This window comes from Scomber scombrus, chromosome 3, assembly GCF_963691925.1.
Source record: "Scomber scombrus chromosome 3, fScoSco1.1, whole genome shotgun sequence".
Lineage (NCBI taxonomy): Eukaryota > Metazoa > Chordata > Actinopteri > Scombriformes > Scombridae > Scomber > Scomber scombrus.
Window position 1 is genome coordinate 14,160,608 of NC_084972.1, and position 20,413 is coordinate 14,181,020.

The window sequence follows — 20,413 nt, forward strand, 5'->3', positions numbered from 1 at the left end:
TTTTCCTGAAATGTTACTAGGTCTTGAGGTGGGAAATTGGTGGTACAGATCTTCCTGAATCTCGATCCCTGCTCCCATTCACACATGACCCCATGCAGGAAATGTTCCTGAACATTTCAGGAATGGGCTGGATGTGTGAAAGGGGCTTTGGATGAGAGGTAAAACGTCTTCAAGTAACTACAGCCAAGTCCAGTTGCCCTCGATTCAACCCTCTTTGGATAACCATGACCTGGATGACTGAGAATCTTGGACAGATTTAGACCAATGTTTTAAATGTTTACGTGGCATTACAGGTAAGTGGCAAAGCATCAAGGCAACTAGAGATTTATGGGTGTTATTATTGTGCAGCTCGGTCTTCTAAGTGAATAAATGACTAGTTTAAAAATTAGGTTGAGATTCTACTTATTTAAAGCTTGAGCAAAAGTAAGAAAAATATATGTGGTGGGGTAATGACATAGCATACTTGCGTAACCTTTAGCTTTGAAACAGAGAGTTGGAGTGACTGAGACCTCGTCTGCACATCAAGGAGAGTAAAAAGGAGTCTCTCTCTGGCTGAGACGTAATCTTTGGACTCATAACATTAAGGAGGGAAATGGGTAGTGGTGGTTGGTGATATAACTCTTGAAGGAGGACCTCCAGGTGTTGTGGCCATCCACAGCAGGAAATTGAGGTGGAGAAGTGTTGATACACCCAGTGTGGAGTGCAATAATTGGACAGCTGGAGATTTTTGGGAAGTAGTTTAGACTTGGAGAGCTGAGTGTAAATAAAGCACACACAATATGAGACACTTTTCATGCTCCTGTGCCACTGCCAACAGGCTATTATATGTTACAGCAATGTGGACCAATATTGTGTTGGATCAGTCAAAAACTAGTTTCACACATGAAATAAACAGTGACATCAAACAGAAAGCTGAATCTGGAACCTCTAGGTCCTGTTACAGAAGAAAGAAAACTGCTTTCAAAATCACATCTGCATTTGTAATAACTCAAATTACCAAAAGTCCACCGTATGTTGTGTGTTTCACTACATTTGTCTAGATAGGGTTGGTAAGTTTTTACAAAATGATGTAATGATGTTGTTTATTTAATAAAAAAACAAAAAACAAATAAGTGGCCTTCAACAAACACCATTTCCACAAGTCCAAGACCATCTCAGATTAAAAGCTTTAACTATAAATGTTTTGGGTGTTTTTGTTTTAATTTTTCAGGCATTTTTGCCTTTATATTTATTTATAGTCGACAATAGAAAGGAAAGGAGAGGTGAACCAGGGATATTGTGATTACATGGTCGCTAAGACATATTTTTAAACAGCAGGGAGATTTAAGCTAAAATGTTGGAACAATGATATTAGTGACATTAGTGGGGGAGGATAACAAACAAACAAACAAACAGTTAGGATGACATATAATAAGCGCCTTACTGTGCTGGAAAAAATAATGGAAGCTGGAGATTTTATGAAAGCAAACAAGTTCAGTTATTTTGCTTTGTTAAAAATACAAAATCATAATTTCCAGTACAGTGTTAGACACTCATTTACTTAATCTTGGATGCTTAACCCCAGAAGCACATTTTCAGGTAAACTGATCAATGAGATTGCATTGAGTTTCAGAGACTTGTGGAAGTGTAGCTCTCCTGGATGTGCCATCGGGACTTTGGCTCCCTATTGATCAAATCTAAGATTTAATTAGGATTTATTTTGCCATGATGTCCCATGAATCCTAGATAATTACAGGCAACTTACAGATGGAGGCAAAAACCACAGTACCAGTCACACTCACCTAGCGTTGTCATGGTAGTACCCCAACAATCCCAGGTTCAACAAAGCAGACAGACAGAAAATAAAATGTAGAGAAGCAGAATGAACTGGAAGAGGTGTTTCATTTCAAATGTGGAGATTTGGGTGCAGACCTTCTTGTGTTCAGAAATCAGAAACTTAACCTATTTAGCTGACAATGTAGATATTTCTGTCTGTGTGTTTGATTACCTGACCTATTTCTTCAGGGTGTGTAAATGTATTTGTTAAAGGTCAGGACAATGTGACTCATCAGACCACTGATCGGTAATGGAAATAAACTCTCACCAGTTTCTGTTCATTTGTGTCTCTGTGTGTAAACTTTGTATGCAAAACTGTGGTATTTACTCACATGTGATACTCTTGCTGGCCGCCGTTTGCGTAAGGCTGCTTTTGCAATTGTCTCCGTCATCGCCTCGCAACCTTTCTGGGGTGACATTTGACCTCAATATGAGGGGCTCAGTATAGGTGTTGGCCACATCTAAAAAGCAAACACACACAAATACAAACACAAATAAAAAAAAAAAATCATTATCTGTAAGGCAACACAATTGTGTGTTAAGTGCATTCACACATGATTCACATTTCCTGCATGAGTAGCAGCTTTTCATGAGGGTATTATCCGGTATCAGCAGCAAGCCATTTTCCCACTTGTAGTAAACATGTCTATCCCCATGTCATTTCCCATCCACAAGCACTTAATTAATTTAAACAGAGTAGTTTTGCTGACTTCAACAAAGCAGAAGATTTTGTCTGTGTGTGTCTATGTGTTGGTGTGTGCTCTGTACTGAACTTGCATCTGGAAGCAGTTAAATCACACCCCTTGGGACTGTTTAGGGGTCTATGTGCACGCTTGTGAAACCTGAAATCTGTGTGGGTGTATGTGTGCGTGGGTGTCCATTTGTGTTTGAGAGTGGACGTATGTGTGCGTTTATATGTGTGTGTTTTAACTTGAACATATGAGAGGACATACACATCATACACATACAATATAAAAGTCTGGGTGTTTTATGTGTTCACTGGTACAATGCAGTCTTCTAATGAAGCTGTTATTATGCACACTTTCACACAAAAACACACTACACAGAGGCATTCAAAGCAGGGCAGGCTTGGGCCTCTGAGAGGTGCAGACTCATTCCTGGGCAAATGGGAGCCAGCTGGGTTTGATAAACACACACATACACACATGCACACACACACACGTCCTGTGCGTGGACTCAACACTTCCCGGCTATGTTTATTTACTCTGTTCACTCCAGCTAACTTCTCTATCTGTTCTCTCGTTCCTGTCCCCTGCCTCTCACACTCTTCGTCTCCAATTCAAGCTCTCTCTTTGCTCTTACAAATGAAATCCTTCACATATTTGGCATAACTCTATAGATTTATTCCCACTTTAACATATACGGTCCATGCTAAGATGTTTCAGCCGTAGAGTAGAGCTACAACAGCAAACGTTATTTTGCTCAAAGCAAAAGAAATGCAAAGTAAGGCAGATATTTTCTTTCAATGATAAAATGAAAACAAAAATGTGATTCTAAGAATGAGTGGAATAGTTGATAGAATATAAATATCTGGTTCTGATATTGTGTTTTTCCAAATACAACTACTGTGCTGATAGAACAGGCCAAAATCTGCACAGTAGTGGGAGAAAGGTTTTGCATTATTCATTAAAGCATGCGGAGAAGCACAAATGGTACATATCAAGGAACACAAATTCTCTACCACCATTAATCATCAGCTGATAATGATAGGCTAAGCACCAAATAAATATGAAAACACAAATCCATTAACATGACAGTCTTCTGTTTATACTTTTTTAAATAAAACTGACAATTTTGTATTGTGCTTAGGGTAAACCCTATATAATCTTAGATTATCTACAATAGAGAGGGTCAATTTAATTTGCATTTACTGCATTGTCTTCAGTATTATTCATTATTGCCTCTTCCTATAATCAAGACAAAATTATCATATTAAGATATTATGACAATAACCAATCTTTTAAAATTTGAGGGAAAAAAACATTTATTACTAACACATATTTTTTACTTTTACCTCACACAAAAGGCATTTGACTCCGTATGATGAGCATGGGTTTTATTTATAACACACTGATAGATGGACTATAATTATTGTAATATTTTTTTCCATATTACTTAAAATGACTAAATAACTTCACAAAAATAACCATCATGATACACTCAGTCATGTTTGTTGAAGTTAAAGCTAAAAATATTGATACAGTGAATTTGTTATTAAATTCATTCAACAAATCAACAAATTCAATGCTGTTAATGTTGTTGATGTTTTTTTGAAATATTTGTTATGTTCTGTATTGCTGAAACAGTGAAGCCAGATTCCAACCCTGCTGTTTTATGAGCATCCTTACCCTGCCTGAAGGAATACTATCTTTATTTCTTTGAAAATAAAGTAAATCAAAGCTACTGGTCTGAATTACTTTATTATGTAAGGTGTTCCAACCTTGATGAAGAGGTACAGTGTATTGAGTAGAGGATCAGTGTTTACCTAAGCTTCCATGTGTGTGTGAATTTGCAGGCATTTTTTTGTGTAGTGGGATTTCTGTGTGTGTGAAGTTTGAGGAGACGTAAACAGGACCTGAGGGAATGGGAAGTGCTTCCTACTCTTCTGTTCTATTAGACAGTGGCACACAAACACACACACACAAATACAACACATGTAATTCATACTCCAGTGGTACTCTCCTACATCAGCTACCAGCTCTATCCATACACTATGTTTTTGTCTTCTGCATGTGGAAGCCATTTTTAAGGTCTTGTCTTACATGTTGTATCCATTAGTCTCAATCAGCCTGCTTCAGATATGAAAGCCACTTGTGAGAACTGTTGCCCTCAACACTGGCAAATGTCTATTTTGGAGATACATAGTGTATAAAAGGCAATGTATGTCACTTTCATGGAGTGTATATCTCTATCGTCACATCTATCCTTATTTCAATTTCTTGTATTTTACTTTTTTGACTACTTGACACCTCACACTCTGCGTAAGGTTTCAGAGCACATTTCAGGAAAAAGAAAATACGTCTAAATCCAACCATACATGCAGTCATGTATTTGTAATAATCCATTTCAATTTGATGTATAATATTCCTAGTTAATCAGTTATCAACTATCTCATCAACATCAGTCTGTTCCTATAATCCATTGTTCTATGCAGCTGTTATCCATTTCATCAAGATGTCAATGACAGTTCATTAAAAATATATATTTCATATATGTGCTGGTGAGTAGCAATTTACTTTAATGGCTTTAGGCATGTGGCAGGTTTTTGAGAATATTGAGATTTGAATATGATTTCCACAAAGAGCGCTTAACCACCTTAAGCGCTCAATGTCTTTCTTATGTTGTTTTGTTCTCATTCTTTCTAGGCTGCTTTCAGGGGGGCGAGAATGTCATTAGCAAAGCCACACAAAAGCCCTGCGTAAGCAAATTTCGGGAATCAAAAGGAGTAGTTTTCTTCAGTGCAACATACCATGATTCCACAACAATCATTTCAAGAAGAATTTCCACATCTGAGAAATACAGATTTAGCTGAACTAGCAAGACAAGGGTTGTGCAAACTCCTTGGAAGTGTGACAAGTCATAGGGTGCATCTCTGCCCATCTTGGAAAAATTAATGTCAACGATATGCAATAAACACACACACCGGGAATCTGAATATCTGTATAACACGAGCACATGCCTACTAAGTATGAGTTCAATCACATGGTCAGCTGAACCAGTGTATGCATCAACACAGTAGTCTCATTCAGACTCCTGATGCCAGCAGAGCACTATGGGTTAAAAATGTGTAGGTCTTGTGACTCAGTCAAAGCTTTCCCTCTGTAAACGTTCTTAACCACGATTGTTGGAGCTAAACACATCCCAACCAAAACCCCTAGTGCCATCCAAGCAGGCCTTCAACCAATTGTGTGCTGGCATCAGCATCAAACCACCAAACCGCCTGACCTCAGAGCCATTTCTGTGATCTGAGAGAGATGAGCCTCTAATTCAAATCAGACCAGAGCAATCAAGAGCCGCCTCAGAGATCTGGCAGTGTGTTTACCCGTGTGGGTGAGTATGTGTATTTGTTTGTGCATCCTTGACTGTGTATGTGTGTTTTCACGTATGTGTGTGTGTGCATGTGTGTTTGAAGTTTGGTCTATGTACACGTGTCAGTGGCCCTGAAGGGGCGATCCAGAGGAATTTCAGTCTTCTAGTAAACACAACCTTAACTATTAAAGCAAAAACATATGTATCACATAGGGTAATGATTATTATGAACACAACACAACACACAAACACAGTTGAAAAGGAAACTTCAGTGACATATCCTCAATCACCAGAAAGGGAGCGCAGCCTGCTGTTCCTCTGGGTATGATCTCTGAGGGGGAGTCACAGAGAACAGAGTGCTGAGCTGAGTTTACCTGCTGCCTTTCAAACCACCTCCACCTTGTTCCTACAGTTTCTCTAATACTTTGTTAGTAGCACAGACTTCTAATGTGTGTACAAAAGAGGTCTCTGAGGTGTGTACATCCCTTTGGCAAAGACATACAGTACATACGCTTTCACCCGCCACCCACAGACAGGAACAAACAGGCATCCAAAAAGCACCGGATGAGTTAATGAAGTGAAACTCATACACAGACGAAATGTTCACTGCACCTCTCTTTAATATTGTCAAAAGTTTGATTACACAAGTGGGGCTGAAATAATGAACAGTTGATTAATTAAACCTTGATTGACAAAAATTTGGTGATTTACTAGTTTTAGCTTCAGATTTTTTTTAATAATTAGCAGCATTTTGCAAAAAACTTTTAGAGTATTAGTCTTCATTTTAGGTTTTGTACTGGAAAACAAATAATTTGAAGACATTCCTGGGCTTACAAGAAATCCACCATTTTCTGACTAAATGATTAACTGATTAATCAGTAATAATTCCCGTTACACTCCTACTTTAAAGTTCATGATTTTCACATTCACACCCTGCTGACTCATCTCTTACAGCATAAAGATAGAGATAAGAATTGAGAGAATTGGAAAGAAAGCAAAATGAGATGAGGCTGAGAGCAACCAAGCAGAATAATGTTCAGCAGAGTGCAGTTAGTGGAGACGACGCAGTAGTAGCTCTCTGGCCAACAGTAATGACTGGAACTGATTGAAACCACACAGCAACACTGGAGTTCTGACCGGAACGAAGAATAATACAAAGAAAAGAGCACACAACTACAGCAATGGTGTGGTTTTTATTTGTCTCCCGCAGCAAACACACACACCCATACATGCACACACACACACACACACACACACACACACACACACACACACACACACACACACACACACACACACACACACACACACACACACACACACACACACACACACACACACACACACACACACACACACACACACACACACACACACAGTGAAAAGGAAAGGAGAAGCAATTGTTTTTGCTACCATCCAGCCAAAAGCCAAAATACACACACACACACACATACACGCACGCACGCACGCACGCACGCACGCACGCACGCACGCACGCACGCACACACACACTGTGCAGAGGGGCTATAAGAGTGCATCACTGGAATATGTCCAAAATCAGAGATTATAGCTGCTGAGAGAATGAGGCAGTGTAAGCTCATTAAAGACAAAAACTGTCTGCTGTTGAACAGGCTTAAGGGGAATTTAATTGTGTTACTTTGTCTCTGAGATTCCTCTGGTTCCTGGGAAAATACAGCTGCTTTACTAAATGAATGTTATTGTTAGTATGTATTTTCTGCTGACTATAGTCCAGCGGCTCCTTCACGTCTGGAGGCTGTCTGACAAACCTGTTAAAGAATGACCAGAATAACTTTTATGACCTTACCAAGAATATCCTATTCTACCCAAGATGGGCATTGTACTATATTTGAGCAACTGTGTCGAAGGTATAAATATTAGGATTCTTTAGACAGTCTTTGTCTTTGTCTGATGCATGACGGCGAGAACCGAGCTCGTATTAAATCATGCATTAAGCTGAACTCCTGATCTGACTCATCATTGCCACAGTTTTCGCACTATCAGTTATAGTGCTGTATCCAACACAAGGGCTCTGAGAAGTCAAATTGCTTAATATGGACACCATCACACACACACACACACACATGCTGTACTGTACAACATATGAACGTAATGACCAACAGTCTCACAGTCATAAACAGTCAAAGGTAAACAGAAATCACCAGGATTTCACAGTCAGGAAGAGACCACCTGAATGAACAAACACATAGAAACAAACATCTTGACTTGTAATCTCAACCAATGGGAAATGTATACAATGCTGTAATGTATGGTGTCCAACAAGGGCAAATGTGATGCAACTTAAGAAAACACATGCAGATTGACAAAACACAAGCAAATTAAGAAAACTTTATATATTTACAACACATGTACAGCATTGTGCTGTGACCACCACAACACAATACATTACAGACACTACAGCACAGGTGTTTCCATAGGACACTTAAGAGTGATGAACATATCAATAACTCAAAAGCAAAAAGTTGTTAAAACACAAACAAGGCCTCTTTCCTACCATGGTAGGGTACACAAAAAGCTACAACATCATTTTCAGCTGTACTAATAACATTGTTCTCTATGCACAGCTGGCTGTGAGAAGAGTGTGCAAGGACTGTCTAAAAAGTGCAACGCTATAAAGAGACAATATTCAATAACCCCTAACCATTTTTTCCAAACTAAGTATTGTAATATAACCAACAGCGGACCACTGATGTGTCAAATGATTCTGGGGACATTGCACGCTATAAGAATGAAGTTACTGAATATAATTGACAGCCACTGTACTAATGCACACATCAGCAGCCTAATATTGGGTTATCACAAATACAGTATACTAGCATTGAGATTTTCCTAAACTCTGGAATAGTGAGAGTAGGTATTGCAGGCACCCCTGATTTCCAAAGTCCCATTTATTTTCCCCATAGACAATGTTACATAACTCACAGTAAAAACATCAGGTAATGCATTACATTAAGAAACATCCAAACACAGCCTTAAATTATTTTTCATGAGCAGATGAAAGGTCAATAATCTGCAGCAACAATATTTCATTCCCAACTGCTGCAACAAACTGTGAATTGAATTGAACAACAGCTCTGTTTTGTGCCTTTGTTTAACTTCCTTTCTATAGCAAGGGCAGCTAAGGATCTCGGGTACTGTAGCATTTAGAGACGTCTACCTTGCTGAACAAAATGTTAAAGTTATGTCTTTTTGTAATATATTTGGTATCTCAACCACTTTTCAACCTGGAGGAAACAACAAGTGCACACACGAAGGAGTTACCACCATCTCATTCACTTTGGCAGTAAATGTGAAGTAACTGGCCTCTGCCTCAAGTGTCTTAACACAACAGACAGACAACTTGCTTGCTGATCGACTGTCACATCATGATGACACAATCTGTCAAGAGTTTAAGACAGGGGTTGTGAGGATTTAAGAGACTGACTCGAGTAAAGAATTGGTGGAAGTTAGCGAGAGAGAGAGAGAGGGCAGGACACCGGAGCAACGGCAGCAACAGCCTCCTCAAAGTTTGCGAGGTTGTGAAAGGAAGAAAAGAAAAAAAACACGCTCATCAATTCAAATATGCTGTAAAATGCCTGAAATGACTTCAAGTTTATTTCAATCTCTGTGAGAAACCAAATTAGACACAAGCCTCAACAAACCTCAGGGACTAAAAAGGAACAAGGAGGCAAATAGCTGCATTACTAAACATTGGAATGAAGAGAGAGAGAGAGAGATAAAAATAAATGTAGTTTGGAGTGTACCATAAAAAGAGTAATAATTTCACATACGAGAGCATGAACAGGATGGACACACAAATGTTATACAGGCTACAGATGGAGTAGGGATGAACAATTTATGGAAATTTGGAAAAATAAATAAATATGGCGTTATAGGCAACACAACTTAATAAGGACAAACATCTGACATCACACATGCTAAGGTAGCTAACCAAAAGACAAATGACACCGGTGACCAGTTTCAACTGCATGTTTAGAGGCAGACAAGACAAACTGCATCCTATGCCCGAATCCTGGAAGTCCCCATTCAGAGCCTTTTAGGTGCTAAGTTCAAAATAATGATACATCATGATGTGCTGCGAAGTTTTAACCAGGAAATCTTTGTCAGCTGTTTGTCATTTACACTTGATCACTAACAAGGTAACTGCAAGCTACGTGTCTCTGTTTTCAGACATCAAAATGATACAGATTGGTGTTTCTTTTTTTGACCAAAAATTCTTTGAGTGAGGGTAAATAGTGTAATCACAGGCATGCAGAGAGCATATTGACCAGAAACCAGCCACGATTTTCATTGAGACTTGCCAGCTTGCAGAATTAAACTTAATTAGCTACAGCTGAGTGAAATTTCCAGCAACAGTAGGTGTCAAAAGCAATAGTTGCAAAATAAAACATTCCCCTCCTACAGCTACATAGTTATTGTTAAGATCACGTCTCTTGTAATTTGAAAACTGGACTTTCAAATTTACATTTTTGATATAAAAACAAATGAGAGTCACAGAAAGCAAGATAAACAGACACAATCACAGAGAAGTGGGTAAAAAGGAGATGAAGAGAAAAATAGAGTGAAAAAGATGCCAGTGGTGAAGAAAAATGAGAGAGTTTAGCATGTGGAGATAAAAGGTTCTTATACAAACAGACAGCCTCATTGCATCTTCATGCCTGAGTGAGAACAACACTCACAACAGCGAGAGGCACATATCTGTCAGCACACACCACCATTCAGTGGCCTTGTAATGACTGAGCAGGGCTTTATTCACCTACAGAAGAAAAGACTGCTATCCCACTATGGAGTGACAAGAGGGCTAAAAGCTCTCTCTAGGCTTATCTTGTGCATTAAATTAAACCATGGCCTAAAAAGTGCTACAGGAATGAATCAATAACCCTTTGACATGGTCTGAGCCAAACTGAAGAAAAAAAGCCATTATGTGTTGCAGGGCTTGTTGCATCAGATCAAGTTCAATTGCAGTGGTACTGTGTCCATGCTATATGTGATGATCAACACGCAGCAGGCAAACACCAACCATCAAGTATTGTGGCAAAAGCTGCTAAATTGTCCCAGTGGCCAAACATGGTACTGCAATTTAAAAATCTGAAGAAGAAGGCATTTTGCCCACAGAACACCATTATAAAAGAAACTGTACAGCACACTTTAAACTACTTACAAGGTCAATGCTTTGTATTGCATTTGTCATTTTAAACCACAAACATTTAATATGTGTAAAACCCTGCATTTCTGAGCAGCACATCATTGAGGAATTTTAAAAGAGACATAAATTCACGTGTCATGAGCTGCACAATGTAGAGGCAGACCAGGTAGAGAAAAAATTCCTTGGGTGAGAAAATCTCATTAGAATGAAGGAGGGCATCTTGAAAAACGTTATCCATTTCTGATTATATTTTCACGGCTGAGATTTGTCCTCAGTTCGATCTTTTTATGTGCCTTTGTGTTGTGTGTGTGTGTTCTCAGCTGTGTGTTGTCAATGTAGTTGTGTCTGTTGTGTTGCCCTCTCACTCTGCAGGCAGAGGAATGGGTGGTGGAGGGTGGATCTGAGCGCTGAAAGCAGGGCCTTGTTGCCCTCAGTGGTAGACTGACCAATCTCCTCCTCCCCACCCTTGCCCACCAACCTACCCTCAGCCTACACACACACACACACACACACACACACACACACACACACACACACACACACACACACACACACACACACACAAACACACACACACACACACACACACACACACACACACACACACACACACACACACACACACACACACACACATACTAGACCAGTCGGCCAGACAAGCAGTCTAACTTTAGTGGGAGAAGCCACAGTGTACTTTGTGATGGCTTCCTGAGGAGTGAGCACAGGTAAAGTCAGCACAGCCACAAGAACATGTTTGGGCACAAATTTGCTGTTTAATGACTCTAAAACTCTTCACCACATTATTAAAATTATTAAATCAGATGCTGTACTCACACTCATCATGGTAAACCACAATGTAGCAGAGAGCAGAGATGTGCGTGTGTGGATTCTGTGTTTTTTAATTCAACACAGCGATCATAAAAACTGGGTTGAGACTTGCCTTTAAACAGCAAAACAAAAAAGAATACAAACTAAAAAAACTTAATTGACCAACCAAGATTTTGTGGCAGGTTACCATGGCAACAAGCCACTTTAATGTCTGTGCACCTCCCTAACTGTTAACCACACCTACCCTAATTACCCCATAGACCAACACGCCAATCTACAGTCAGTGCTGTTGTTTTCTCAGTGAAGCATATTCAGCTGATCCTCGATGAGTCATTCACGCATACTGTTGCTCTGAGTTGGTCCTCTTGTCCATTCCCCACTGTCAGTCAACTCTTACCATGACCAATCACATAAAGGGGAAGGGTCATGGGATCATTCACTAATTCCCAAGAGTCTCATTGCTGATTCTGAATGTTCCACAACGCTGAATTGGTACTGACCCCTCAGATCATCCAAGATGTCAGCCCACCTCCTCCTCCCCACGGACCAATCCCAGATCAACTCAATACACAACAGTTGTGTCTGTCACCAGTTAGGCCTCTGACCTAATGAATCACTATGACAGCCACCAAAGCACACAATGGTTTTTCTGGGATTAAGTTGGAGTCACTAAAAGGGACTTCTAATTATCACTAAATGTTATCCTAAATGTTTGCACACAACAGTGACACGAGACCATTCCACATCAACCAGTTTCACAATGGTGAGTACATCAGTCTATTCTTGTTTTACGGTAAGAAGGTCTCCTATGGCTTGTAAAGAAAGGAAAATGTGTCGCATACAGCTATAGACTCACACACATAGCGGCCAACTTTCTGCCATAATGAGGTTCACATGCATGAGAGAGAATGGAGAATGGATGTCTTCTTTCTCAGCAGTAATCCACTAGCTCCTCTTTCTCATAATAAATGGCTTAATCACGCTATAACTTCTTTCTGTCTCACTTTTCTTTGAGCCAGCCACACTCATGTGTATACAGACACACACAAACCACTAAACAGCAAAGGAGTTTTAATACAACTTGTGTTAGTTGTTATATTCAAGGCATGTTTGGACCCATCGCATAACTCATAACCCATTGAGTGTTCTTTCTCTAACACATATACAGTACCAGTCAAAAGACTGACAAAAAAAACAACATTTGACTGGTACTGTACACAAACAGATGGAGAGCATTATTTTAATGTTTTGTCACTTTTTTTCTGCTGCAATAACTTTCTTACCCGTACTGGGACATGGCTTTGGGTTCAGGCAGCTGTTTGCGCTCTCTGGGGCAGAGTTTGCATGTGAACTGGGTTGTGGAGTTGGTGGACTGGGGTCCCCATCATCAGGTGGCTCTGGGCATATGGCAGGGGCATTCCTCTCCTCATCCATTGGCGTAGGCCTGGCTCTTATGGGAGGAGGTGGGGGCCAAGGAGTGAGCCTGAGAGAGGAAATAGCCCAAAATATTACTACAGAAATTACCACATGGGTCAGATGAAAGTCTTCTCATTGTCTGTGCTGAGAGGTGTTGTCAGGCACAGCTTGAAGCAGCATGAATCCTTTCCCAGCTATTCTAAAACTACTGATGAAATGGGCAGACTTGTTTGCATGAAACAGTGGTAACCCAACAGAAATGCCTTATCATTGCTAACTTTTAATCCGTTGTTTTTAATATCTTGTCTATTCATATACAACATTTTTAAGTACCAAGGTGCTATCGTTGGCTCACATCAACACTAAAACATGGGGAAAAAAGAGCAACACAAGAAGATGGGAACAAAGTTCTATAACAAAACAAACTGTATTAACAAATGTTATGTAAATGTATTTTATAAAATTATTAAAACACACATACAAACTGGAGTAGTAAAACAAAAGCTAACTAAACATTGTTCACATTCACAGAACTTTAATTCATAATTCCAATCAATAGATCCCAAGTATCCAGTATACAATACATGTCATACTGAGCCTACAAGGACATGTGCATAAAGTGCATTAAAACTGAAATCTTCAATTTAGTCATGAAACTGATTCATTAAAGATCCTGAACAAGCAGATAAATTATGTCCAAGCACGATTAAAAAAAAAAGTTTTATGAAACTTTTAAACTAGCCTGCTTGATGACCAATTTAAGGCTGCTGTAGAATATTACCCAGGTAGTTGGACGAAAGCATAAGAACAAGAATGTAAAATACTTAAATAATAATAGACTAAAAGTTATTTTTGGACCAAGACTACACCTTTGGTTCTTACCAAATGGTTACAAAGTATGACTTTTAGTTAGTCCATTCTTCAACCTTCTTACATGTGTTTTGTCTGATATTTTAGAGAAGTTAGCTCATTCCACTGCTTCACCTATTAATAAGACACTACAAGCTGAGTATGTGTCACGTGCCAACGTGTGTTTGGCGCGCGCCTACTCTGCCAAAGCAACTGGACAGCTGTTTGCGCGCCCCCGAGATGGAGTCACTGCCCTAAAACTTTCGCCTATAGCCTACCTTCCCAGGTTTTTGTGAAAAAGCTTGATGAAGCAAAGTTTACCGAGTTCGAATAAAAAACTATGTCACCATAAAATAACAGCAAATTGCCTAGTTTATGTTTTTTTTAAACAGTAAAACGTTCTGAGAAGTTTTGGGAAAAGAGGTTGACATCCCACCGCACACTCAAAAACAGTGCCAAACTTCTAGCTTTAATATGTACACCCACGTCTTCATTAACAAACGATTTTCACACTGAATTTGAGATCATATTCATACTAAATGTGACTAACCCTAACCCTAACCCTAACCCTGACTAATAACGGGCGAATTGTGTTTACCTTTATTGCATGTCTGCGCTCTGCTTTCCCAAAACGAGTCCCTGCATGCTCAGACCGAGCTCAACTCAGTGTGGGGATCCTTTATCTGCCTGCATTCACTACTGCACGACAACTAACTTTGAGCTCCAACAGCAGCAAAGGAAAACAACTTCTTACCTTCTCTCTGGCTGGGACACGGTGCAGCCGAGCCTGGACTAATTCATTCTCTGACCGCACCAGGTGGACTTCTCGCCCTCCGAGACCTTTCCCCTCCTCTTTCCCTCCAGTCTTGTCACTTTAACACGACCACGAATTTTCTCCCCAGCTCATGTAGGTGACCTTAACTTCCAATTCAATGCATTTTTCTCCAGCGGAGATAGTTTTTCTCTCCGCCTCCCAACTTTCTCTCTCCGGCTCGCCCCGTCCTCCAGCAGACCAGATGTTGGGAAGCTTGTGTGTCTCTGCAGACAGCTCTCTGAATACTCTTTGTCTGGACTGCAGGTTTCTCACCTCACACGTTCAACTGCAAACAAAATCACCGCATTTCCAAACTTGTTCAAACTCTTATAACTAGCAGTATCCGTCCTGTGCACTCCGTCTCTCTTCTCTCTGTACTCCTACTATACGTGCCTCAGAGTTATGTGCTGCAACTATTGGACAGGAAACTACAGTCAGCAGTGATTGTGCTTCCTCCAGGCTTGAAACTAGTTGGGCTGAACTATACTGTCATATAATTACCCCTTAACCTGAACCAGACACAGCAGCACTAGGCTAGCTTTCATGAGGAATTATGAGCCCAGGGACCATATGTTTTCTCATTAATGATAGACTCTGTGGAGATGGCAATAATGCAGGTAACAACAAGATCACTTAAAAGCATGATCACTATTTAAGATATGGTATCTGTAATTTAATCTAGTATAGCAAATTAACATACCATATTTCCTTCTATATGGAGTCATTGCTGCTGTACAGTATTTGTATCCTTTTAATTAGCCAGATTTTGTTTTTAAATTCATCATTTAATTGATTAGAACCTCAGCTAACTACAATATCTATGTTTGAAGAACCACATGTAGTTATAGTGTATATCATTCAGTAAAATGTTGTTTACATCTGCAAAGCAGTTTCTTTTGTTTGTGATGATGCCAGATGTATTGTGCTCTGGCGTGACAAGGGCCAACCAAACTTTAGTTTTTCTCATGTACTGTAGGGTCAGCTTTGTTAGATTTATAAGGTTGTGATTTGTTGTGGGAATTTTCCTCACTCACTCTGGCGTGTATGGGACCAACTGCAATGGCTTTGGGCACTAATGAGTCATGATTCATCAGCAACACTACTGTATGTGCACTCCCACCTTATAAAATCAGCTCATGTATGTTGACATAAGCTGATTTTTTTTTAACTGACAACAACATGTGTCTTTATGTAGCATAATATTATTCAACTTATACTGTAGTTAATAATAATCACCAACATATCATCAGTAAGTGAGGATTTTTACTGACTAAACAAATAACACTGAAATGTAATTTTGCACTCTGTAATTGGATTGAAAATCCAATTACAGGTAGTAGCCCTCCCTGAGCTACTACCTTATCGTGGTGGAGGGGTTTGAGTGTCCCAATGACCCCAGGAGCTCCGTTGTCGGGGGCTTTATGCCCCTGGTAGGGTCACCCAAGGCAAACAGGTCCGGGGGGAGGGACCAGACAAAGCGTAGCTCACAAACACCCCTTATGATGATTAATTTAAATGGAACCTCGTTTCCCCTGCCCGGACGCGGGTCACCGGGGCCCCCCCCTGGAGCCAGGCCTGGGGAGGGGGCTCGATGGCGAGCGCCTGGTGGCCGGGCCTGCACCCATGGGGCCCGGCCGGGCACAGCCCGAAGAGGCAACGTGGGACCCCCTTCCCGTGGGCTCACCACCCGTAGGAGGGGCCAAAGGGGTCGGGTGCAGTGTGAGCTGGGCAGCAGCCGAAGGCGGGGACCTTGGCGGTCCGATCCTCGGCTGCAGAAGCTAGCTCTAGGGACGTGGAATGTCACCTCTCTGGCGGGGAAGGAGCCTGAGCTGGTGCACGAGGTTGAGAAGTTCCAACTAGACATAGTCGGCCTCACCTCGACGCATAGCAAGGGCTCTGGAACCAGTCTTCTCGAGAGGGGTTGGACTCTCGTCCACTCTGGAGTTGCCATTGGTGAAAGGCGCCGGGCAGGGGTGGCAATACTTATTGCCCCTCGGCTTGGCGCCTGTATGTTGGAGTTTACCCCAGTGGATGAAAGGGTAGCCTCCCTCCGCCTACGGGTGGGGGGACGGATCCTGACTGTTGTTTGTGCCTATGGCCCAAACAGCAGTTCAGAGTATCCACCCTTTCTGGACTCCTTGGAGGGGGTGCTGGAAAGTGCTCCCTCTGGGGATTCCATCATTCTGCTGGGGGACTTCAACGCTCACGTTGGCAGCGACAGTGAGACCTGGAAGGGTGTGATTGGGAGGAACGGCCCCCCCAATCTGAACCCGAGCGGTGTTTTGTTATTGGACTTCTGTGCTCGTCACAGATTGTCCATAACAAACACCATGTTCAAGCATAAGGGTGTCCATATGTGCACTTGGCACCAGGACACCCTAGGCCGCAGTTCGATGATTGACTTTGTAGTCGTGTCGTCGGACTTGCGGCCGCATGTCTTGGACACTCGGGCAAAGAGAGGGGCGGAGCTGTCAACTGATCACCACCTGGTGGTGAGTTGGCTCCGATGGTGGGGGAGGATGCCGGTCAGACCTGGCAGACCTAAACGCATTGTGAGGGTCTGCTGGGAACGTCTGGCAGAGTCTCCTGTCAGAGAGAGCTTCAATTCCCACCTCCGGGAGAACTTTGACCATGTACCGGGGGAGGCGAGGGACATTGAGTCCGAGTGGGCCATGTTCCGCGCCTCCATTGTCAAGGCGGCCGACCGGTCTTGTGGCCGCAAGGTGGTCGGTGCCTGTCGTGGCGGCAATACCCGAACCCGCTGGTGGACACCGGCGGTGAGGGATGCCGTCACGCTGAAGAAGGAGTCCTATAGGGCCTTTTTGGCCTGTGGGACTCCGGAGGCAGCAGGCAGGTACCGGCAGGCCAAGCGGGGGGCGGCTGCGGCGGTCGCTGAGGCAAAAACCCGGACATGGGAGGAGTTCGGTGAGGCCATGGAGAACGACTTCCGGACGGCTTCGAAGAGGTTCTGGACCACCATCCGGCGTCTCAGGAGGGGGAAGCAGTGCACCGTCAATACTGTGTATGGGGGTGACGGTGCCCTGCTGACCTCGACTCGGGACGTCGTGGATCGGTGGAAGGAATACTTCGAAGACCTCCTCAATCCCACCGACACGCCTTCCGGTAAGGAAGCAGGGCCTGGGGACCCGGGTGTGGGCTCTCCTATCTCTGGGGCTGAGGTCGCCGAGGTGGTCAAGAAGCTCCTCGGTGGCAAGGCCCCGGGGGTGGATGAGATCCGCCCGGAGTTCCTCAAGGCCCTGGATGTTGTGGGGCTGTCATGGTTGACACGACTCTGCAACATCGCGTGGACATCGGGGGCAGTGCCTCTGGATTGGCAAACTGGGGTGGTGGTCCCTCTTTTTAAGAAGGGGGACCGGAGGGTGTGTTCCAACTATAGGGGGATCACACTCCTCAGCCTCCCTGGTAAGGTCTATTCGGGGGTACTGGAGAGGAGGGTCCGTCGGATAGTCGAACCTCGGATTCAGGAGGAGCAATGTGGTTTTCGTCCGGGTCGTGGAACTGTGGACCAGCTCTACACCCTCTGCAGGATCCTTGAGGGTGCATGGGAGTTTGCCCAACCAGTCCACATGTGCTTTGTGGACTTGGAAAAGGCATTCGACCGTGTCCCTCGGGGGGTCCTGTGGGGGGTTCTCCGGGAGTACGGGGTATCGGACCCCCTGATACAGGCTGTCCGTTCCCTGTACAACCGGTGTCAGAGCTTGGTCCGCATAGCTGGTAGTAAGTCGGACTCGTTTCCGGTGGGGGTTGGACTCCGCCAGGGCTGCCCTTTGTCACCGATCCTGTTCATAATTTTTATGGACAGGATTTCTAGGCGCAGCCAGGGCGTTGAGGGGTTCCGGTTTGGTGACCTCAGGATTGGGTCACTGCTTTTTGCAGATGATGTGGTCCTGTTGGCTTCATCAGACCGTGACCTCCAACTCTCACTGGATCGGTTCGCCGCCGAGTGTGAAGCGGCCGGGATGAGAATCAGCACCTCCAAATCCGAGTCCATGGTCCTCAGCCGGAAAAGGGTGGAGTGCACCCTTCGGGTCGGGGATGAGATCCTGCCCCAAGTGGAGGAGTTCAAGTACCTCGGGATCTTGTTCACGAGTGAGGGAAGGATGGAGCGGGAGATCGACAGGCGGATCGGTGCGGCGTCTGCAGTAATGCGGGCTCTGCACAGATCCGTCGTGGTGAAGAGAGAGCTGAGCCGAAAGGCGAAGCTCTCGATTTACCAGTCGATCTTCGTTCCTACCCTCACCTATGGTCATGAGCTTTGGGTAGTGACCGAAAGAACGAGATCGCGGGTACAAGCGGCCGAAATGAGCTTCCTCCGTAGGGTGGCTGGGCTCTCCCTTAGAGATAGGGTGAGAAGCTCGGCCATCCGGGAGGAGCTCGGAGTAGACCCGCTGCTCCTCCGCGTTGAGAAGAGCCAGATGAGGTGGCTCGGGCATCTAGTTAGGATGCCTCCCGGATGCCTCCCGGGTGAGGTGTTCAGGGCACGTCCCACCGGTAGGAGACCCCGGGGAAGACCCAGGACACGCTGGAGAGACTATGTCTCTCGGCTGGCCTGGGAACGCCTCGGGATCCCCCGGGAAGAGCTGGACGAAGTGGCTGGGGAGAGGGAAGTCTGGGTTTCCCTGCTTAGGCTGCTGCCCCCGCGACCCGACCCCGGATAAGCGGAAAGAAGATGGATGGATGGATGGAATTGATTCAAAAAAAGTTATTTTTCTTTCTCTTAGATTTCATCAATACATGATGAATGTGTCATAACTGCCATCGGTAGTGGATAATCTGCTTCACAAACACGCAAATTATGTTTAGTTAAAATACAAATTAACTACAGAGCCTAGATAACATATGTTATATGCATTTGCATTTACACTCATTCAATAAGGATTTACAAGAGACAACTGTGGAGTGATTCATAAAGGGAAACCTCTGTAAATCTTTTAGTGGCTGTCAAACCAGTGATTTAGTGCTACTTACATGGTAAATATATTGACCTTTGACAGCCTTCTTCACTCACTAATTTCTCAACTAGTTTTTCCTCTTTTCATCGTGTCTCTCTTGGTTTTTCATTCAATGACACTTAATGATGGCGGTAGGTGCAGCCATCACAGGACAACACAGGTAATACCACAGGTACTACCACAGGTAACCCAGTGATGATAAATGTTTTGAAACAGATAAGGAGACTAAAGGATAGGCTAAATATCAAATGGAAAACACTCTATGTTATGCAGTTTACTTTACTTAGAACACAAGCAGTGTTTCATGACAAGAATCCAACAAAATGATCCTTAAGGCAAGTCTGTCCACCAAAAAAACAACAACAAAACAAAATCTTTAGCAATAACTTGCCAATAAACCACAATTGAGCTCCAGCGTTGTTGAGGGCAACACTGAGAATTGTTTTACTATTCCAAACAACATAGTTTGTTGAAATGTTGATT

General features: G+C 42.8%; 1 protein-coding gene across 3 annotated transcripts in view; it reads right to left on the reverse strand.

Moving 5' to 3' along the window:
- The window catches only part of mdfi (MyoD family inhibitor), a 29,191-nt gene extending 13,859 nt beyond the window's left edge, over positions 1–15,332 (reverse strand). Inside the window, exons 1-3 of one of the 3 annotated variants that reach the window (XM_062416493.1) lie at positions 14,898–15,332; positions 13,162–13,361; positions 2,148–2,276 (exon numbers count right to left, since the gene is read on the reverse strand). In XM_062416493.1, the coding sequence (XP_062272477.1) occupies positions 2,148–2,276; positions 13,162–13,312 (280 nt within the window). In that variant the 5' untranslated portion in view covers positions 13,313–13,361; positions 14,898–15,332. Of the gene's footprint in view, positions 1–2,147; positions 2,277–13,161; positions 13,362–14,741; positions 14,802–14,897 lie in introns of those variants that run through there. The other 2 variants (XM_062416494.1, XM_062416495.1) reach the window with 2 other exon arrangements.
- Between the last annotated feature and the right edge of the window lie 5,081 nt (positions 15,333–20,413).